The sequence below is a fragment of the Arachis ipaensis genome, chromosome B1 (assembly GCF_059453495.1).
Source record: "Arachis ipaensis isolate K30076 ecotype BB chromosome B1, ASM5945349v1, whole genome shotgun sequence".
Taxonomy (NCBI): domain Eukaryota; kingdom Viridiplantae; phylum Streptophyta; class Magnoliopsida; order Fabales; family Fabaceae; genus Arachis; species Arachis ipaensis.
The window spans coordinates 3,471,264-3,494,598 of record NC_142436.1 but is presented as its reverse complement, the minus strand read 5'-3'; the positions used below and the strand labels follow the sequence as shown (position 1 = coordinate 3,494,598).

Below are 23,335 nucleotides of genomic sequence, written 5' to 3'. Positions count from 1 at the left end.
ATACACACTATCTTCTCACATCTAAATAAACATTCAAAGGGACCGACCTTTGGTATTCATCAAAGGACACTTATCATTATGTCCTGAAGCGGAATAATAATGCATATATAACAACATAATAAGGGTTAAAGATTTAAGATAATGTTCGAATATAGAGTTATTTGAACAAGATTATAGAAAAATTTATAAGAAAGATGAAGTTGTTGTTGATTCTCTCATTTTAAGGTAGTATTTGTTTTGAAATACTGGAACGGAGACTAAAAAATTGGAATTCAGTATTATATTTATTGATCTAAAGACGGGTATTAAAATTTCAGTTTCTGTCTTTAAATTTTTAGTAGTTAAGTATTTTCAAAAAGTAAGAACATAGGTAGTGTTTGGTGGAGAGACAGAGACAGAAAGATTAAGACTGAGAGACAGAGACTAAGAGACAGAAATTGAAATAAATCTCAGTATTCTGTTTGGTGCAAAGTGGGAGACAGAAATTGAAACAAGAATAAAACTCTAATTTAATTTGCACAAAGGGTAAAATTGGAATTAATTAATTGAAATAAGGGTATTTTAGGTATAAAATGTTATTAAAATTTCGGTCTTTATCTCTAAAAATTTTAGTCCCATGTGTCTCTATTTTTTGGAGGTACTAAAATACTGAAATTTTGGGGACAGAGACAGAAAATTTAGTACCAGTCTCTAAACCAACAAACATGATACTGAGTCTCAGTACTTCAAAACAAACGCTACTATAGGGACTGAAATTTTTGGGGATAGAGATTGAAACTTTAATAACATTTTATATCTAATATATTCTATTTTAATTAATTAATTTCAACTTTATTCTTTGTTAAATTAAATTAAAATTTTATTCTTATTTCAGTCTCTGTTTCTTACTTTACACTAAATACAATACTAAAACTTATTTCAGTCAATCCAATTTTTCAGTTTCAGTTCAGTCTCTATCTCTCTTCTAAATACTATCTAAATAAATTTATAGGTCTCTTATAAGTTATTGGTTACTAACTTTTAAGTTCTAATCATTTTATAAATAAACACAATGAATAATGTGTATTGAAATCAATAACAAGGTCATGTCTACATGAATGCTACAGAAGTGCTCTTACATTAGCATCAACAATGCCAAAGAAATTAATTGTAAAAATGTTAATAAAATATGGGGAGCATATGCTATAAATTTTGTATGATGCACAAAATTTATTCTAAGCAGGAAAAAGATCGATCTTTCGATTAATAATTGTGACTACATTAATTGAGATTTAAGTGAAAAACTTTGTCAGCACAAACTGCTACAATAACTGGTCCCGCTAAATCACCAATAATACAACCTGAAAATAAAGGGGTCATATTTAAAACTATAGGGAAACGGAAAATAATAGAAAATCATCATTGTATGAATCAAAGAAATTCAATTCACAAGTGGTAATGTGAGAATGTTAGGGTTATAAATTTTAATTAGGCTTGGGTTAGTAAAATTTTATTTTTCGAAAATAATTTATCAAGGTTAGTTTTTGAAAAATAGTTTTTTAAACATTGTAGTAGTTATATTTTACCAAAATAATTCTTAATAAGTGCAAGCAATAATAATTATATTTCATAAAATAAATTTTAAAATTAAAAAAAATCATAATAAATATAAAAATAAAAATAAATTTAGATATTTATTAATATATGATATTATATTAGATTATTAATTTTAATAAGAACACAAGACAATTTTAAAAAATTTTACCTTAAGTATTTTTAAAAGTATCTTTAATTTTTAAAAAATGTTAGTACAAATACGTGGTCTTTTTTATTTATCAAATACAACGAAATGTTTGTGATTTTAAAAAGTATAAACATCTCATCAAAAACTTTTATCAAACCAAGCTTTTGGTTTTCGAAATAACACATGCGAATTATTTTAGTTTTAAAAAAGTTAGATAAGTTAAAATAATAATTTTCGCATACAAGTCAAATGAGTTGTTTAACATTATTTAAGTTAATTTCTCATAAGACACTCAAATAGCTAATTTAACTTACTTACATTTATTATTTACAAAAAGAATAAGTATAGACAGGGATTTATATTAGGGTTAGGATTTAAAATTTAAGATTAAAAAAATTAAAAAAACTAATTTGATATTAGCGAAAATTGATTTTCTAATTGAATTGCATGCTTTTTAGTGTTGATAATAATCTTACCAATCCACTGGCCAGTTGAAGGTTTAAAGAGGGTAGCACCAATTCCAGCCCCAATAGAGGCAAAAACAAGAGAGGCACTACACTTTACTGTTGCCACAAAAACCTTCTGCTTCAGTTGTCTAATTTTCTCACATTTTTCAATGTTATTATCATTTACTTTCTTGCATGGGCACATAGAAATACCAAATTGACATAATTTGCTTCCTATTTGGACAATCCATGATGCTGCAACTCCAAGTATGTACCCTACCACAAAGTCACAAACACTATTAGCACATAATAGTTTAAGTAAACAATTCAATTAATCAAACATTAGAATATACTAGTCACTTAATTGGTGCTATTAACATTATAATATACTAGTTATTAAGAAAAAAATTAGTTCATGGCCTAATTTAACCTTAAATAAATACAGAGAATTAATTTTTAATTAGTTAATATTAAGGTGGAAACCCAGGTGCAGTCGACTTCACGTGAAATTGATAGTTGAGAGCTGTTAGATGAAAATTTAGTCAAATCAGTCAAATAATCTAACGGCTCTCAGTTATCAATTTCATATGAAGTCGACTGCACCTGAGTTTTCACCTAATATTAATATTTTTTTAAGGTGAAAACTCAGGTGAAGTTGACTTCACGTGAAGTTGATATCTGAGAGCCGTTAGATGAAAATTTAGTCAAATCAGTCAAATCATCTAACGGCTCTCAAGTATCAACTTCACGTGAAGTCGACTGCACCTGAGTTTCCATCTTTTTTTAATTATAAAATTTAATTTTTTTTAGAGAACTTTTTATAATTTACGGTTTAAAATTTTAAAATAAAAAATATTTTAAAAAAATTAGTTAATATTACTCGAAAAAAGTTAATTCTTAAACTCTTTAACCTCTGAATGTTGTTCTGGTCACAGAGAGGAAGTAGACAAGAGTTGGCATTTTTCTTGCAGCCTTGCGAGTAGCTGATGCAGGAACATCTGATCATGAAAATCACACATAAATAAAATGCATGTAAGTGTATGTGTTAAACATTTTATTTTATTTTTGAAAGAAAAGAAGTATCATCTAGAAATAATTTGAAAGAACAAGCACAATATATACACTGTACCTTTAAGAAGTTTCCATGCCATTCTTCGAGAAAGATAATAGAAAGAGACTCTTTCTAAAATGCGTCTAGTTGTTAGGACAGTTACCTGTGTGATGATGAAGAATTCAAAATAAATCAACTTTTGAACCATCTTGCAAAAATTTTCTTGACAAAGCTAGACATAAATGCAATAGAAGACATCATATATGCTGGTAATGTTAAAAAAAAAAAAAAAAAAAAAAATATGAAGTTGTCTTATTTAACATTTATCAATTATTGTAATAATTAATTAATACTAAATATAAGATAAATTCTGATGGTTTTTAGTTAATTTTTTAGTAGAAACTCAGGTGTAGTTAATTTTATGTGAAGTTGATAGTTAAGAGTCGTTAAATGATTTGATAGATTTAACTAAATTATTATCTGACGACTCTCAGCTATCAACTTCACATAAAGTTAACTACATCTGAATTTTCGCCTAATTTTTTTTGTTATCAAATATTTCCGTATACCTAATAATGTGGCCATTCTTACTTATTAATTGATAAGATTTCAAGTTCTGAAATGTAAGAAGAGTTTAACTAAAAAACTAACTTTTTTCAACTAATTTCAATAAAAAAATCATAATTTTAAATTCTCTAAAAAATAAAAGTTAAAAAAATAATTTTACAATAAAAAACAAATTAATATTAACTATTTAAAAGTTAGTTTTTTATAATTTTTATATAGAAAAAATCAAACATAAATCGATATTCTGACCTCTCGAACGATTTGCCATAACGATTTTTTAAAAGGGACGGATAGGTTGCGACAGAAGGTATCTTGATTATTTGTTTGAAGATAGTCATGATCGTCTTGTTCCATCTTTGCATGAGGCTCCAAAAGTGGCAAATAGAACATCAAGAATGACCTTAGGGTAATCAATCCAAATGTCCACAATTCAAAAGCAGAAGACAAAGGCTTAAGTTCAATGTTGTAGTTCTTTGCTGTTGTATATTTTAGAGTATCATGGTAAAAATATCTCTCAGGTACACTTCGTTTAGTAGGAATATAATCTTCAGATGTTGCTGCTCCAACATCACAATAAGCAATAACTGGTGTCCTGAAACTAAAATTAACGTGCCTACAATGTTAGTATGCATCCACAAAATTTAAATTTAGAGTTAAAAATTCAATTTTTTTTTATATCATGTTAAAACATTATATGATGAAGCCCTTTAATAACTTACCAAGTTTAATTTGGCTACTATAATTCACTTAGAAAATAAAAGACCTAAATGGATGAGCTATGCAAGCTATCACAACACAATAGTTGTTATAATTCTTTTTTCTTATAAAATAGTAAAAAAATAAAAAAATCTGTGAATCAGACCAATGATTTTCATAGAAAAGGGAAAAAAAATTCAAAAGATTTTGCTAGGATTTATCCTTAAAATTAGGTTTTTTAGAAATTTCATTACCTTTTACACTCTTAATTTCAATTTGTTTTGATAATATTGTTCTATAATCTTAATCGATATGCCATTTAATTTACTGTATAAAATTTTAAAATTTCATCAAATTTTTAATTAAATTTTTACAATTTAAAATTTTGTAGGTAAATTTTTATATTAGATAAAAACTTTCAATTAAGATCTTATTAACAATTGCCTTTAAAAATAATAAAAAAACTATTTCAAGAATATTCACTCTCATTAGTAAATATATTAAAAAAATCCATTTTTTTTAACGATAACTATATATTAAAAGAAATCTACTGAAAATTTGTATCTAATATAAACATTTAATTACAAATTCTTTTAATTGAAAGACTTACTTAAAAAGTTGATGAAATTATAAAAACCATAATTTAACATTCTTTTTCAAAAGAAATTATAAATAACTGTCCATAAAATATAGACATTCAATTAGATAAACTAGCTATATATAGGGTGAAGGATCATACCCAAAAAAGTCCTTTGAAGCAAAAGCGGATCCTACAGCAAAAGAGGCAGTGGTAGCAGATGCAGAGATGAACCATGAAGATTGATAGTTTCTTGCAGTGTTAAAATTTTGGTTTTTCCTCCATAGATCCAAAAGCAATGATATTCCAGCCATTGTAAGACCTTAATTATGATGATACACAGTTCTATGACCAATTAGAAACTCATGAAATCAACCTCCTCATGCAAGAAAATTTAATGCACCAAAAGGTTGGTATTTATATAACACTAGTAATGTAGTCCATTTATAAAATCAATAGGTCAGGTTTGAGCTAGTCTTCATCAAGATCGATATAAGTGGTAAAGACTCGAAATATTTTTAACAAAAATGCGAGTTCGAATATTTTCTATTAACTGGGAGATGACTACCGTACAATGCAATTGTAGTGTAACACTTATTTTTTGCAAAAATAAATCACAATTTCCTCAATTGAAACAATTGTGGCGAAATTACATTTGCAATCGCAATTTAAAATCATCACCTAAGCTTTTAATTGAAAAACGTTGATTAATTCGGTAGTTTCTTATACATTAAGATAGAGTGATATTAGATATAGAAATATAATATTTTAATGCAAGAATAACCTAAAAAAATAATAAATTAAAATTGTGTAAGTGCAACAAAACAAGTAACATGAGCATATACCTTATGTGTTTGTTGTGGAGTTTGAGACACAAGTTGGGAGAGAGTAAGGTAAGAAATTTGGTAGCAGAGGAGAAACAGAGTGAAGTGGGAAGAGGTAACAGTTACAAGATCCGTTTTTGTGGCAACTTGGCTTCGTGAATCGTTCCTTCTAACTCCTATCAGTGCTTCATGCTTTTTAAGGTAAGTCTTATAAGTTTTTTTAATTATAAATAAAGCATGAATCAATACAATATCACACAAAATAAATAAGTATATTTATCTAGATTACATTATTTCTCTAGCGTTAAAGCCCAAGCCAATATTTTCAGCCTAATACTGAGTTCCTGTAAAAAAAAAAATAGAGGTTTCAGCCCAAGAATGAATTTGTATTCCTTTACAATACGAAAGTACAATAACACCCCTACACCACTCCTCAATTTCCCAACTTCGCTACCCTCTTCTCTGCCATTCCAAAACCCAAAACCCAAAACCAGAGAAAGAGAGAGAAATGTTGCGGTCCCTTGTGAGAGCCACAGCGACAACAAACTCCAAAATCCAGCCATGGCGCGTGGCTCCTACTTTTCGCTACTCTTCCAAGCCCGCTCACTTTCTCAAACCCGATCCCAGGAATCCCGGCGCCGCCGCCACCGCTGCCATAGCCGGCCAGGCCGTCTCCGATCGACAGGAGCGCCTCCGCCTCCTCGCCGAAGATGACAAGAACCCTTCCCTTGACGTCGGCCCCAGTGGCCGCCCCCTCTTTACCTCCGCTCCTTCTCTCTCACACCTCGCTCGCCAACACGCTTCCACCTACTTCAAATTCACGTACTTTCTGACATTTCTTTCGTTGTGACATTTCTTCGAACATCTTATGTGCACTGGTGAAATTTTTTTTTTTTTTGGGTTCAGGAAGGAGGGGTTGAACTCTGTGTTACCGGAGGGGTTACCGATGGGAATGGTGACGGAGTTCCAGGAGTCCATGAGAACAGCTTTGCTTGTTCGCCAGAGCTTCCTCGATCTTCGCGACAATTTCCGGCGTGTTGTTGATCCTCCAATGTGGTCTACTAATGCTAAAGGTGTGTAGATCATGTTGAAAGTTCTTACGTTTTGTTTTTTCTGGGTGCTTCATTATGCATTTCCTTAGAGTCAATGTGACTAGTGTTTGGATTTAACTTAAGTTTCCTTGATCAGCTGAAAGTGTTTGATCCTAATATATGGAATTTGGCTTGCTTTTCTATGGTTGATTCTGATTTTGGGTGATTTTTCGCTTTTTGGTTATAATTATTATTTTTTATTATTATTATTATTATTATTATTATTATTATTATTATTATTATTACTAGAAGCTTGATTGCCACACTGCTAATCTGCTCCCATTGAAGCTGCAGTTTTAAATTTTTGAGATATTATTATAATTAGACATTAACTTTCATGTTTTGAAAGTTTGATACATAGGAGTAGTTTTGTTGGAGATAAAAATGAGAGGGATAGTTACTATACTGAATGTATTTATGGACTTGAGAAAAGATTTAATACAATTAACAGAGACCAAAAGGTAGTTATTGAACCCAATTCTCTTTCTTATATGTATTTATATGTATATGGATATATAATAAAGATTATTATTAATATGCATATTTGAGGCTGATGGTGATGTGTCTTTGGCTTGATTCCCCCACCCTCTCTTTTGGTTCCATCTAGTATTGTAATGAGGAAGCAAGTTGGGTTAGAACCAATAGATATGGTTGGTATTTTTTAGGTCGACATAGATTTGGGTGATTTCTGGTGTCTGAATATTCATTTTTAAAGTGAGGTTCAGTGTGATTTGCATGTCTGTTTCTTTTTTTAGGTGTTAAAGTTAGGAAGCAAGTTGTGTTAGATGGTCCGGTTAGCTGTGGAAAGAGCATTGCACTTGCAATGCTTGTGCATTGGGCTAGGGAAGAAGGTTGGCTGGTTTTCTATGTCCCTAGAGGCAAGGCATGGACTCATGGAGGATTTTTCTATAGGCACCCGCTAACTGGTCTGTGGGATACTCCTATACAGGCTGCAAAGGTCCTCGAGGCAAGTATGCTAATTTCATGCTTGTTAAATTGAATAATATCCCAGAGGTACTCTTCATTGGCAATTCCATTTGTTAATATGTTAAACAGAAGGGAAAAGAAGGAAACAGCATGTGTATTTTATTGACTAGTATATTAGCAAATCAACAATAGATCAATTTACAAATGGTTTCACTGTTGCTTAGGAACTGAGCAACTTTTTGCATTATCCAAATCACCCTATAGATTGCCATTTCTCAGGGATGTATTTGTATGCGGCAACTTTCTTTCTTTTACGAGTTATCGCCTTCTCTTTTCCAAAATACTTTGACAGCATTTAAGTTACCCCTCCTTTAGGATTTGCACATATGATAAGAATATATCCTTTTATGATACTTTCTTTAACTAAATATGTGCTCTAGCTGAGAATATCCCCTATACTTATTCAGCGTTATGATAATTTCTGGAAAATTTTTATAAAAGAAAAAAGTTGAAACCACAGCTTCCATTTCTGGAAAATTTAATACCATTCCGAACAGGTATAAATTCAAAGAAAAAAATAATAAAATAAATTGAGATAGAAGGAAGAGAGGAACTTGTTATCTTAATTTGAGATCAATGCTCTTTTGAATAAAAAGGATAATTATTTATACCTTAAAAGGTACCTTTTTACAATCTTTTGCATGGTATAAAAATTGCATTTTTTGGAATCTATAACTTCAAGCTTCTTAAGTATAAAATATCTTTGTAAATTATAAACAAGCTGGTTAAGGATTAACAACTGGTTAAGATGTTACGTTCTGTCAAACTTAAATTTTACCTTTTTCAAAAGATCATTTGAAAAAGATGCTTTTTTAAGAAGCTCATGGCCTCATCAAAACTAACTCAGTATTTATTAATGGAAAATATTACCGCACATAGTATTTTGTTGTCAGGGAATTTTAAATTTATGAGTCATTTGTTTCCAGGATTTTTTGAAGTACAATGAATCCTACTTAAAGCGACTGCCATGCCAAATATTTGATCCAATCCCATTAGGTGAAGGTGCTGGTGTTGGATGGTTGAAAGATGTTGATTCCTTGGCAGTTTCTGAAGGAACAATGTTATACGAGCTAGTGAAGACTGGAATTGAAGAAACACATGCAGCTGTTGGAGTTGTTGTTCGTTTGAGGAAAGAGTTATCACTTGTGAAAGACATGCCTGTTCTTATTGCAATTGATCAAGTGAGAAACATATTCCTTGAAATTGTTTGTTTTCAAAGTTGTGTTCTGCACTATTTTTGGTATCTTATTTGCTGTGGTTGCTGTCTCCAGTATAATAACTGGTTTACATTCAGTGAGTACGAGGAGCCAGTCACAATTCGTTCTTGTCGACCAATACATGCCAGAGAACTTACAATGGTTAGTGTGATGCTGCCATATATTTTGCAACAATGTTAGCAGTAGATCCCTTTATGGGTAATATATCTGCCTCTGCTAAAGAAAACATGCTCATATACTACATTTTATCTGCATGCTTATCTTGTTGGTTTATAGTTACTTCTTTGAGAATGTTGGCTATCTTTATCAGGGGGGAAGACTTAAGAGTTAAGAGAGAGAGTAAACTACCATTTTTACCTATGAAAGTTCAGAATGTTGATAAATCTATCCTTTAATAAATGAAACTAACTTTATACTCATAAAAGATGAAAAACTGTCATTTCTACCCATAAAAGTTCGGAATATTAACAAATCTACACATGAATAAAATTAACGTTAGAGTACTTTTATCACATAGCAACCATCTTTTGTGGGTGCAAATTAGTTTCGATCATTCATTGTTAAATTTGACATCATTTTAAAATTTCATGGTTAGAAATTACAGTTTACTCCAAGAGAACTCTAATGTCTGGCATCGAAAAAATCTTCCTTTATTTGCTTGCCAGCAGTTAGGCTTATGTGCAATTAATCAATGCTTCCGTCTTACTGTTGTTGTAGGTGAATGCATTTAGGTCAATGATGCATGATGATATGATGGTAGGGGCTTTCTCTCATTCAACAGCTGTAGGAAAGCTTCGAAAAGACTTGCCTGATGTTCCGGTAGATGCCCGTGTTATGTTTCCTCGATATAGTTTGGAGGAAGCTGAGACTGTTTGCCATTATTATTTGAGGTACTTTCACAGTGTCTTATTCTTGCAAGCAAGTTAATGTTGGCAATATTCTACCTTACATCTTCTTTGTGAGAAACAAAGTTGCATTTTGCTTTGTCATGGCTGAGACTTGAGTGCCAATGAACCACAGAGCTCAAACTTCTGTTTTGGATTTTGAGCTTATTCTGTTTTCATTTCTGACAGGCAAAGGCTTATTCGCCATGAAGTATTTTCCGAAGAAAATTGGAAGAAGATTTACTTCCTAACCAATGGAAATGGAACAGAGATGCGAGGGTTACTTCCTCACATGGTATCATAGACAACAAATGCATTAATTTTTTGTCCAATTTGATGGATTCAGACTGTTAGTTAATAAGAGAAAATTTTGATGTTTACAATTATCCTGAGTTATTCATCATAGGAAACAGTGGGTTTGCTAATTGCATGATCCACTTAAATCTGTTAAATTAGCATTAAGAATCGTTGTCCAACCGAATGTACCACTGGTTCTTCACCGTCCTGCTTGCTGATTCCTTAGGTGGTCTGTGTATCAGGTTGTTTTATGTTTCTGTCGCACAGGAAAAATGGCAATGTACTACAATGTATATTAATTTGCATCTTGTAGTTTTAGAATTAGAAATATTTTGTTTGATTTTTGTATTTACTATGATATATTGTTCTCTTAAATGATGAATATGCTTGTTTGATTGCCTAGAAGAGTAAATTTTTGGACAAAAGTGTATAAACATTGCCGGAACAAGATTTATGCCTATGATTGCTAATCAATGAAGGCAAAGTATTCCATGACCATGTCATGGACATGGGAAAGGCATTGATGGCGTACAAGGTTGAGAGTAGAGAGTTAAAAGCCTTCATGGCACATAATTCAGCTTGCAAGTTCATTTCTCGGTTTAAAGATACAAATAATTATGTGCAAGAAACCCAACTAATCACCGTTTCCTGTCCTCAATATTTCAACAATGAACTAATACAAAATATGTCTATTTCACATATCATTTGTGATTGATTGCATTATTTGTTAGAGAATCAAGAGGCCAAGTATAAGAAAGTACTTATAGTGGCTTCATAGCTTACAGCACACACAACTCAAGATTGGAACAAAGGTGCACATCAAAGGACTACAAACAAAGAAGAAACAAATTTGAAAATTTCTTGGTCTGCCATATCATTCTAGTTTGGAGCTATTATCATATAGGATGATCAAACTCGAGAGTTTACTTGAACATTTGAACTTGTAAACTTGTGAACTAAATTTCGGGACTTAAACTTGTAAATTCACTAAATTCGGGAGTTTGACAACCTTGCTTTCCTCATCTTTCATAATCTTGAGAGCCTCCATCTCCTCCTTGAACTTGGGCATGGAAGCTTTGGGAAGGGAAACATAAACTCTAACACCTCCTTTCATTGAAGGATCAAAGTTACTAGGAGGCAAGAAAAGGGTCATATCCACATAGCCAAACATGTTCCAAGGGAGAGGTATCATATTAACCGAAGCTTTCCATCCAAAATCCACTTCATCCAACAATTCCAATTGCCTCCAATCTGTTAATACCATTGATGCACCTAAACCTCCAATCTTAATGTTACATTTCCTCATTGTCTCCAACATGTTGATGTTGCTTCTTATGTATTCCATATTACAAGGTTGTTTTTTGCTTTCCTTAATGAGCTTCACAACCTCTGAGAGTGGTTTCTTATTAAGTTCTTTCACTGTTAAGACCACATTTGAATTCACAAAAGCATTCCCATAATACCCTTCTGGCAAAGGTGGATCCAATAGGTGCCTCACACCAACTGCTAAACACAATAAAGTCTTCCCATCACTACTCAATTCCATAGCTCTAGCCTTTGATCTCCAAACATAGGCACCAAGTGCTTCAAGTGTTGTGAAGCTTTCCTTACCATTATTATCATCACCATTTTCCTTCATCAACTCCATTTTGAGTCTCTTTATGCTCTCACCTATTCCATAATACAAATACAGAATAAATATATGTGTTATTTAACTTATTTTCAATATGTATTTTGTATTTCAACATATACGGGTGGTTGATTTTTTTATAGTATGATTGATTTTATACAGATACATATGATATACATATAGTGAGTAAAACGAAGTGTTTATAAATCATAGGCTCTCACCCTTGAAGTGAAAGCATTCATGTGAAAGCTCATTAGATGGCCAAAATGGTGAAACTGCCATTGAAGTTTTATCTAACGGAAATTTCAGTGGTTGCTTGAGAACTGTTCCGATTAGTCTCTCCCTCTCCCACACAGGTTTCACAGAAGGCTCACTTTTCCCACTTGCAAGTTCAGCAACAGCTCTAAAGAATTGCGACGCACCAAAACCGTCACAAACAGCATGTGACAATCCCATTCCAATTGTGAAACCGCCACAAAGAAACTTTGTTACCTATATCGCACATATGCATGTATAAGTATTAATACAATACAATACCATAAGAAAAATACAGGACAATATGTATTACATAACATGCCATAATTATATAATAAAAGAAATATTAATAAAAAATTTTAAAAAATATATTGTCAACAGAAAAATAAATAATAACATCAGACAATAAAATCATTTATCTTATTCTCTTCAAATAATAAAACTTTTAGCATATCAAATATTATCTTAACAAAAGAAAAAAAAAATTAATTTTCATCCAATGGTAGTATAAAAAATTTTACACGATCATTTAATCATGTGTTGTCATATTAATAAAAATAATTAATTTTCAAACTTACTGATAATTAAAAAAATTATCTAAATATGAAAATCTAATTAAATGACAGCATAAAGTTGTTTATATTGTATCACTGAATCAAAATTAAATTCAAAAGAAAACTATGGAGATATGTGAAAAAGAATAATAATGCATCCAAATGCATAATAAGAGTAGCCAAAGTTATAGCTCAAATGGCATAGTCTATCCATACTCAATTAAGAGGTTGCGGGTTCGAGTCTCTTATCCTTGGTAAAAAAAAAAATGCATAATAAGAGTATTGATATATACGGTTGGGTTTTAATAAGTGTATATCACCAATTTTAAAGTATGTATGGCATGATTGTTTAGTCACCTTGAAAACCAAGGGATGTTGACTAGTTTGATCATGATGAAGAGAAGGGTTGTCATAATCAAACACCAATTTCTGTGCTGTTGGAACATCAATCCCTTCAAGATAGTGAAGAGAAGAGAGTTCACAATTAGCATCTGCCTCCAAGAATGGAACTCCATCATCAACATTATTGCACTTGATTCCAAGTCTTCCATCACCACCATTATTTGTTATTATCTTACCTGCAAGAGGGTAATAGTAAACCAAAGCCTTTGAAATGCCTTGTTTTATCACATGACAAGGATCTAATAGTAATTGGCCTTTTGGGTCATCAAGATTTGCTTGGTATGCATAAATGATGTGACAGAGAACGTTGAGCTCAGGATTGTTGTCAATGCTTGATAGAGAAAGAACACAAGAAGGTGTTGGTTTGGAAGGTTTAATGATCACAACATCCTTCATCTCAAGTGAGAGTGTAGTTGCATTGTTATTTGCCATGAAAGAATGTGAAAGCTATGTGTTGAGAGAGATTATTTATTAGATTGGTATGCTTAATATTATTGCTTCATCTCTATATATATAGGTAGATTAGAGCTTATTATTGTGTGCAAATGCATGTACTTTGATCTTATCCATTCAATGTGAAATTGGAATCATTATTACAAGGAAAAGTATAGATAAACGATGAAAATATTAAACAATGTAAACAATAGATATATCAGATGTTCATTTTATTAGTGTACGGATGATTATTTTAATATTAAAATTTAGAGGGTTAATTTGAAAGTGTAGTGTATTTTTATTTGATTGGTAGTTGTTCATATTGTTCAACAAAATTATTGTCCCCTAACATTTCCCTATTCAAAAGTGGCATTGGAAGAAGTTGCATTGTCACTGACCGAAGAGGAATTGGGTAGTAGTGACCCCTTGATTATTAGGAAGGTAAGCAGATCTTGGAGTATAGCATACAGTAGTTATATTACAAAGTTTTTCACTGTAGGGGAGAAAATATTTTTATAATATATTATTTTAACTTTTTTAATATTAGAGACTTTACATGTACCAAATTAAATTATGAACAATATTATATGAGTAACAAATTTATTAATTTTAACTAACGCTTGACCAACTTTAAATTTTAAATACTAAATTCTAATAATATAAAAATAAATATTGACCGAAAATATTAGCTAATATTAATAAAAAATATTAATTCTCATAAATTAATATGATTATGCTATAAAAAAATAAAAAAATTTAGTAACAAAAAAATATTAATAAAAAAAAGTCAGAAGTTACTTTATTTATTATTCATTAAATATTATAATAATTAATAAATATTAAATAAAGAAAATTTCTGCTGTTTTTTTTTTCTAACATTACTGATAAAAAAAAGTGTATTTTATTGTATATCCGTATAAACCAACACATCTCTCTTCCTCTTTTAAATAGTTGTTACTTGTTAGATTTTTTTTTCTTTTTTTTTTTGGGAAAATAAACCACCCCACTCCCACTGCCCTTAGACATAAGACATGGCCATCGAAAAATGGAAAGTGTTAGAATATAATTAGGATCAATTAGAATTATTTAATATATCTGAATATTTATTATAAGAAAATAGGTCTTTATTATTACAATTCTCTTAATTCTTATAAATACCTTTTTATATTGTATCATTCAAGACAACTTGAATAGACAAATTGAACACACTCAATAATATACAAATTCTTTCTCCAATTTTTAGTCTCTTATTTCTAAGAGGGAGCAATAAATTTCTCGTAGAAAGAGTTTGAATCTCTTAATCTAACTTATTAATGAATTTTTCCTGAGCATTTACAATCTTGTAACATTGCCTTAGATACAATGACAAACAAAATTATTGAAAGAACTATAGATTTTTATAATGTCTTTGTCTAGTACAATTGCTAAAGAAAAAAGGCTAAAAGAGCTAAATTTAAAAATTTTGTTTTTGAATGAGAATGGTAGATGAGTGATAGATGTTAACGATGCTTCGTTTGATATAATTAACGAAGCAAGTAAATTTCGTGCTCTTATATATTATATGGTAGAAACACATTCCTCTTAGAGATGTCTCTTAGTCTTAGATAACTTCATTTAAAAGTTTAAGCTAAGAGTATTTGGCACTTGGTTCGTATGTATATTAACTTTCAACTTAAGTCATGAATAGAATGAATGTGGGACCTTGAGCACCCATAATACCCAAATCTTTAATAATTGTTAAGTATTTAAGAAAAGTGGGAAATCACACTTTAAAAATTAACTGTTAAAGGTGAATAACCACTCTCCATATATACAACATCAAGCATCCCATACTACTCGATGTGAGACTTTGAGCACCCATAATATCCAAGTCCCTAACAGACTTTCTCTAAGAAATTATGTGTTAGAATATTTTAGATTTGGACTTTACATTGATTGTCAAATTTTGATTTCTTGGACATGGATTTAGAAGTCACTATATATTATTAGACTTGAAGTGGTTTTGACGCTTTGTACCTTGAATAGCTTGTAAAATGGGTTGAGTATATGTAAACTTAAAAATTTGTGTCTTTATTTATTCTTTAGTGCATTTTATTTGTTGTCTTATTTTTTATGTAGATTTTAACTTCGTCCTAAGATTGGTGCAATTGATGTAGGTTTCCACAATACATTGAAGAGCTAACAATCAGGGTTTTATTTTTTATTTCAAATCTTAAATTTCAATTTCAGTTTGAATAAACTTTAAGTCTTTAAGTTCTCCATGCGATTTAATTACTAATAATTAAGTGTAAGCCGGAGGTAAGTACATAATCACATACATAATATAAAAAAGAAAATTTAATGCTAACTCATATATTATACATAACAATATAACATGCTTTACTCTAGTGCAAAGACCGTTCTAAACTAAAATATTACACTAATAAGATCACAATTAGAGCATGTTCGTCATCCAAGATTATGGCATAGTGCAATAGGCTTCACATCTTTAACATTGTGTAGTCCATCACATCTACAAGAAAATCTATATAATGATGCAAAAAATGGCGAGAATTAGCATGAAAACATATAATAAGTACTATGAAGAGAAAGAAAAAAAAGGTGATGATAGTGATGACAATAACAAACCTGCATCTTCCTTAGTGAAACATAATGGAGGTGTAATCCTTATAACATTTCCATGAAAGCCACCTTTCCCAACTAGCACCCCCATATCTGAAATAGAATTGTAAGCTTAAATGGGGTTAATTGCATTGTATTTCTTTTTCTTAACAAGTAATTACGTTCTATTTCTTAAACTATACATCACGGCGGTTATTGAAAGAGTAAAGTATCGTTTTTCTTTTCGGGGTAAATTATATTTGTGTCTCTAACATTTAAATCGTCCTATTTGTATTCTTTATATCTGTAAAAGTGATTCAATGTTATTCTCAATTACACATCATGAGTAATAAAAATGTTTGGGACACAATTGATGATTTAATTCGAAAAATAGCTCATCAAAAGTTAAAATTAATCCCTGCAACATTTACATACTTCACTTTTCTAGGGACATAATTGAACCTAAACACAAATAATGGATACAATATTGAAATCGAACACATCCAAGTGAGAATAATTGAAAAATACAATATGATTTGTTAGTATAATTGACGGCAGAATAATATTAAATCACTTTTATAAATGTTAGAGATACAAATAGAACGATTTAAACATTAAGGATACAAATAGGACTTACCCTAAACATTGAGGACAAAAACGATACTTTACTCTTTATTGAAAATATACAAATCTAAAAAATTTTGAGAGTAAGAATAAAATATATAATTTTTATAGTAATTTAATATAATGAGAATAAATAAATATTATTATTATTATTATGTATTACTCAAAACATTTTTAAATTCTAGTGGGGCACTTGCCTCCAGAACTTCCTACGTGGATCCGTCCCGAACAAGTTTAATTATATTTTTTATCAATAGTTGACAAAACTAACATTTTTTCAATGAAAAGTTTAGGGGTCAGCAATTTTTGTGTTTGGTGGTCAACACTTAACCATCAAAAGAAAAGTGAATGATCTTCCACTATTGGATGTAATCTCACACCATTAAAAAGACTATTGATAACCAATTAATGATTACAAAATACAAAAATTGCTGGTCCTAACACTCCTCTTTTTTCAAAACAATGTTTAGGAGATCAACGTTGTTTATTGAAGAAAGTTTAGGAAGTGATTTGCTCATAACTCAAAAAGTTCAAGGCGTATAATGCACTTAAGGGTCTATTTGTAAAATTTGAAAGTTTAAATGACTGAAGTGCATCATATTATATGTAAAGTTGAACAGAGAATTAACCCTGATTAATAGGTATCACCGATTCACTATCACAAGTTGTAGAATGAACCTTTCATCTTTTCAATGATATGCAGCATTTCAGCATTAGCAGGAACTTTCAACTTCTGATCTTTCACAAGCTCAACTCCAAGCAACATTCCTTTTCCCCTCACATCCCCAATTACTTGTATAACAAGAAAACATAATGTTATTCATCATAGAAAAAAAAAATAAATAAAACTAGAAGAAGCAAAAGAAGCTTACTTTCATGCTTATCCATGAGAGAACTAAGGCACTCTTTTAGATATGATCCAACAACAAATGCATTTTGCGCAAGTTTTTCCTTCTCAATTACTCTCAAAACGGCATGCCCCGCCGCACTACATACCGGATTCCCACCAAATGTGCTAAAGTAAGTGCGGCGACTCAACACCTCCGCTATCTGAGGAGTTGTAACCACCGCGCCAATAGGCGCGCCGTTACCAATCCCCTGAAATGTATAATTAGTTCAATAATTCGCATACACTTTGTCCAACAAGAACAAAGAGACCAACTTTTTTTATCTTATCTTTGTTTACTTTATGACAATTCACTGACCTAACACACAATGCTTTCTAGTCTAAGAAAGTGGTTTAATTCATTGTTACATGGTGAACACTCACGTGCAGTTCTTTTTATGTGAAGTTAAGAGCTATTAGATAACAATTTAGTCAAACATGTCAAATCATCTAACAGCTCTTAACTAATAGCTTCACATAAAGACAACTGCACGTGAATTTCTACTTGTTATATACATGAATGTCTTGTGCAAATTCCAGTGCATGTCACTTGGGACTAAAGAAGTGCTACCTTAGCCAGAGTTATAATATCAGGGACAATTCCATGTGCCTCAAAGCCCCAGAAGTGGCTTCCGGTTCGACCGAATCCGGTCTGGACCTCATCTGCTATAAAGAGACCCCCTGCTTTCTTTATGATGCTATGAACCTCAGGCAAGTAACCAGGAGCCAATTCTATTACTCCACCCACTCCCTGTCAAATACAAACCCTTCACTAAATTAAGGAATAGAATTCCGATTCATATAAAGAGAATTCCTCACTTCTTTCTCATTCAAAATCGTGCATGAGACTTTCATCTCGCACGGCTCCTAAGTGATAAAAGAAAGAAGATCAAATCCATTCGATTTAGAATTTTTTGTAAAATGACCAACAAAATTTAACCTCATCAAGGACTGAAGTGATGAATGATAGCATCACCTGAATAGACTCAGCAATAAACCCAGCTACTCGACCGCAAGTTCCATAATCGATTATATCTTGAACATCATTTGCATATTTGACTCCATCCGAACCAAAGACACCTCTATATGGATCTGGATTAAGGGCATGATGAACTCCACTCTAAAAGGCATAGTAGATGCAGTGACTATTAACTTCTAACTTTAATTGAACATTGGTTTAAAACAGAGAACCGTTCACCTGCACAACATTGAACTTGTGAATGTTTTGAGCAGTGGCACCCATTGTTGAGGTTGCATTGCCATGGTAGCCATTTCTGATGGAAATTATGTCATGGCAGCTTGTGTACAGCCTGGCAATCATCAAAGCCAGCTCGTTGGCTTCTGTCCCGGAATTTGTGAAGAACACAGCCTGAATGAAAATTTGCAAGTTAGGGAATTCCTAAGGAGGAGTACTAGGAGGCCAGCAATTTTTGTGATTTATAGCCATTAAATAGCCATCAATGATGATTTTAATGGTGTGAGATTGATGTGAAATTTCATGTAATGGTTCACTTTTCTTTACTGGTTATATGTTGGTCAGAATTTGAAAAAGTTGCTGGCCCTCTAAACTTTTCCATCCCTAAAATCTAAGCTTGAAGATCACTCCATCAAATGAACTAAGTGAAAGAAATCATGATTACAGAACAAGGCGCACAAGCATCCTGCGGGAACGCTGAAAAATCAGGTGCAGTTAACTTTATCTTCGTGTGAAGTTGATAGCTGGGAGCTGTTAGATGATAATTTAGTCAAATCTGTAAAATCATTTAACGACTCTCGGCTATCAACTTCACATCAAGTTAACTGCATCTGAGTTTTCACCTATTTGAACACTTCAACTAGTATCATTGAAAAAGCATAGAGATAAATGAAAAACCTTGAGGTCACTGGGAAACTTAGCAGCAAGAGCCTCGGCGAAATCGATGACAGCATGGTTCAAATAGAGGACAGTGGTATGCTGCAAGAGTCTCATCTGATTGACAGTTGCTTCAACTACATCAGGGTGGCAATGGCCGCATGAAACGGTGGCAATGCCACCAAATGCATCAAGATACCTTCTACCATTCTCATCATATAGGTACTGCATTTTACCCTCCACCAGATTCAACTGCCACAAATCATGTATCGTATATCATTTACAAGGTCTCGAATTGAATTCAATACCTTGTTTAAGCAATATCAAGCTGCTTATTATTTGGACTAATCCGTATTAGTACTTAAGAGATTATATTTGCATTAAAATAACTACTTTATGCAAAGTACTGATAAGAGAAGAGAAGATATGTCATATAAATCATATAAAATTGAAAAAGAAACTAAATTGAACCATCACCATCGTCATATAATTTGAATAATGTTTGAGCTACAGAGATACAAGATTTGGAAAAAAAAAATATAACGTTACTTTTTCTCATTTAAAAAATAAATAATAGTATATAAATGCATGATTTAATTTGATGTTTTATAAACAAGTTGCATTATAACCGTGGAATTGGTGTCCAAAACATTCATTTTTATCTTAATGTACGAACTAACATACTAACAAACTAACTAACATAATAAGTCCCTAATTAACAACCAAAATAACTTTTTATAAGTAACTAATGTGTGATTGAAAATGCTTACTGGGTTGGTGTAATAGGGGCCAACGGATGTAGGTAGGTAGTGTTTGCGCCTCTTGAGGAGATCAGATGCTGAAGGACCACGGTAAGGTGATGGAGTGTGATTGAAGTGTGGCATTTCAGGAGGAACAACCAAATTGCCACCAACACCATCTTTTTTTTCTTCTTCTTCTTCGTTGCTTGGAGCTATGGTGGTGGTAGACAACAAAAATTGCGAACTAGTTTTGTTGTCCTTCTTCCGCAGAAGTAATGAGCGATAAGGACATGAAAAATGCTTCATCATGGTCCTTTACAGATTTCAGTTCTTGGTGGTTGGTGTTGGGTTGTCATCTACAGTTACATCCGTACAACACTTGAAAGTTATATCATAGTATCAGATGTCTTCACAAAGTGATGTTAAACGCTAAATGACAAAAACGGGGTGGTCCATGATAATCTTAAGTCATAACTAGTTTTTTTTTTTTTTTTTATATTATTATTATTATTTTTTTCACCGTATTTCCCAAATCCGACATAAAGAGAACTAATTCGTGTAGATCTGTCACCAAAAAAAAAATTCGTGTAGATCTAAATTTTATTTGGGGGTTTATTATTTGTTAATAAATTACTGCATAATTAGTTATTTTGAGAAAAATTAAGTGCTTGTTTGTGTATCATTAAATTGATAAAAAATTTATTCAAACACGCTAAAAAATTAAAAAAAAAAATTATTCAATAAATTTTTTTAATTTTTTAGCGTGTTTAAAAAATTTTTAATAATAAAAATAAAAATACTAAAAAATTAAAAAATATATTTTTTAAAAACTACAATTTACATCTTTTTAAAAAAAAATTTTAAAATTTTTTATCACATAATAAATAAACAAAAAATACTTTTATATTATTATATACTCAAACATAATTGATAAATAAAATTTTTTTTTATGAGATATCTAAACATAAAATTATTTTTATTTTTTTAATTTTTTTAAAAAAATAACTCAAAAATATATCTTATCTTAAAAATTCATCCAAATTCGTCCTAATACTAAAATAATTTAATATATTTAATTAAATTATATAATAATTTATAATATTATTTTTATATGAAAATATCTTTATGAAAATAGTCATTTTTGGATAATATATGGTGAAATATTATATGCACTTTTTTATAAATTTTTTTAAGAAAATAAAATCAGTGTTTTTTTTGTGGAAAAAAAAGTATTTTTTCAAATGAATAATAATGTTGAGATAAAATTTTCAAAATATATTATAATCAAAATTAATAATTATAAATTGAAAAATAGTTTATAAGAAAAAATAATATTTTAAACTTTTTACTATAAACAAAAGCTTATTGTTTTCAAAAAGAAATGTCAGAATACACAAGATTATGTATAAGTTAGCATTCTAATTATGAGATGCTACACATTCATGTAATCAAGTTGACCCAACATAAAAAAAATTTAATACCATTAAATGAAACATGAAATACACGCGTCTAACACACACAAAATCGCTCTTGCCCAACGCTTCTTCTCCCCCACGCTTCTTCTTCTTCTCCCGCGCTTCTTCTTCTTCTTCTTCTTCTTCTTCTTCTTCTTCTTCTTCTCACGCTTGTTTACGCACGGAGCGTCTTCTTCTTCGCGTTCCTCCTTCTCCTCCTTTTTCGCGTTCCTTCTTCTTCACGTGTTTTCTCCTTATCGTCATTCTTTTATTGTTGTTGCTGCTGTATTTTTTTATCTTTTCCTCGTTCTCTCTCTGATGAAGAAGCAGTAGAAGATGAGGAAGAAGAGTTTTGAATAGTGCAGAATAAATCGAATACAGTACTCATGGTGAACCGAACACAGTATTCATGGTGAACCGAACATAGTACTTATGGTGAACCGAACACAATACAATTGTATAGTATTGAGTGAACGAAACATAATCCATTATATAAAATCAAATTCAAACAACTTTCTGCACCGAACACAGTACTCATGGTGAAACACTTGTATAGTATTGAGTGAACGAAACATAATCCATTATATAAAATCAAATTCAAATAACTCTACCTACAATTTACATATTATCAATTCAATTCAATTTAATTCAGTACACCTCCGTCCATTTAATTCAATTCAAATTAGCAATTGCATTCCATTCAATTCGATTTAAAATTGAATAATCCAAACTTTGTCAGTTTGATTCGTTTCAGAAGAGTAATCCAAATCACTCTCCTATTTACCAAAAAATTATGAACCCCTAAACCCTAAACCCTAAACACTAAAACCAAAACCCTGAACACTGAACCCTGAACCCATAAACCCTAAATTCCTAAAACCTTAAAACCTAAACCCTAAACCCAACACTCTAAAACCTAAACCCTAAACAGCCTAAACCCTGAACCCGAACCCTGAACTCTGAACTTTGAACCCTGAACGTTAAACCCTAAACCCTAAACCCTGAACCCTACCGTAAACCCTAAACCCTAAACCCTAGACCTCTAAACCCTAAACCCTCAACCATGAATACAGTGAACCAAAATTAATACACGGGGCGAACCAAAAGTTTGAAACACACTGAACCCCTGTACATTGAACCCTGAACCCATAAACCCTAAACCCTAAAACCTTAAACCCTGAAATCCTATCGTCATTCTTTTGTTGTTGTTGCTGCTGTATTTTTTTGTCTTTTTCTCCTTCTCTCTCTGGTGAAGAAGAAGTAAAAGGTGAGGAAGAAGAGTTTTGAATAGTGCAGAATGAACCGAACACAGTACTCATGGTGAACTGAACACAGTACTCATGGTGAACCGAACATAGTACTCATGGTTAACCGAACACAATACAATTGTATAGTACTGAGTGAACGAAACATAATCCATTATATAAAATCAAATTCAAACAACTTTCTGCAGAATGAACCGAACACAGTACTCATGGTGAAACAATTGTATAGTACTGAGTGAACGAAACATAATCCATTATATAAAATCAAATTCAAATA

At 31.2% G+C, this 23,335-nt stretch overlaps 4 protein-coding genes across 5 annotated transcripts; 1 reads left to right on the top strand and 3 right to left on the bottom strand.

Annotated features, from left to right (window-relative positions):
* Positions 1–1,260: 1,260 nt before the first annotated feature.
* On the bottom strand, positions 1,261–5,374 carry LOC148575567 (uncharacterized). Its single transcript, XM_088502916.1, has 6 exons — positions 5,223–5,374; positions 4,037–4,379; positions 3,299–3,383; positions 3,081–3,167; positions 2,200–2,445; positions 1,261–1,340 (listed from the first exon to the last, which is right to left on the bottom strand). Exons 1-6 carry the CDS (start codon positions 5,372–5,374, stop codon positions 1,261–1,263), a joined length of 993 nt encoding a protein of 330 aa, XP_088359042.1.
* Positions 5,375–6,311: 937 nt separating this feature from the next.
* Positions 6,312–10,735, top strand: LOC107644348 (mitochondrial 28S ribosomal protein S29-like protein). Its single transcript, XM_088500848.1, has 7 exons — positions 6,312–6,706; positions 6,791–6,957; positions 7,731–7,942; positions 8,889–9,143; positions 9,234–9,320; positions 9,897–10,069; positions 10,253–10,735. The coding sequence occupies exons 1-7, from the start codon at positions 6,393–6,395 to the stop codon at positions 10,365–10,367; spliced, it is 1,323 nt and encodes a 440-aa protein (XP_088356974.1). The 5' UTR covers positions 6,312–6,392; the 3' UTR covers positions 10,368–10,735.
* A 245-nt stretch (positions 10,736–10,980) lies between these two features.
* On the bottom strand, positions 10,981–13,702 carry LOC148575566 (inactive tetrahydroanabasine acetyltransferase pauper allele-like). Its single transcript, XM_088500847.1, has 3 exons — positions 13,157–13,702; positions 12,212–12,482; positions 10,981–12,031 (listed from the first exon to the last, which is right to left on the bottom strand). Exons 1-3 carry the CDS (start codon positions 13,631–13,633, stop codon positions 11,331–11,333), a joined length of 1,449 nt encoding a protein of 482 aa, XP_088356973.1. The 5' UTR covers positions 13,634–13,702; the 3' UTR covers positions 10,981–11,330.
* A 2,182-nt stretch (positions 13,703–15,884) lies between these two features.
* Positions 15,885–20,699, bottom strand: LOC107644266 (alanine--glyoxylate aminotransferase 2 homolog 3, mitochondrial). 2 transcript variants are annotated; one of them, XM_016348125.3, is made up of 9 exons: positions 20,370–20,699; positions 19,621–19,851; positions 18,946–19,116; positions 18,724–18,867; positions 18,319–18,498; positions 17,734–17,959; positions 17,540–17,653; positions 16,265–16,351; positions 15,885–16,160 (listed from the first exon to the last, which is right to left on the bottom strand). In XM_016348125.3, exons 1-9 carry the CDS (start codon positions 20,646–20,648, stop codon positions 16,117–16,119), a joined length of 1,476 nt encoding a protein of 491 aa, XP_016203611.1. In that variant the 5' UTR covers positions 20,649–20,699; the 3' UTR covers positions 15,885–16,116. The 2 variants fall into 2 exon arrangements, with proteins under 2 accessions (XP_016203611.1, XP_020971549.1); XM_021115890.2 differs by having other exon boundaries at positions 18,688–18,867; positions 20,370–20,690.
* Positions 20,700–23,335: the final 2,636 nt, after the last annotated feature.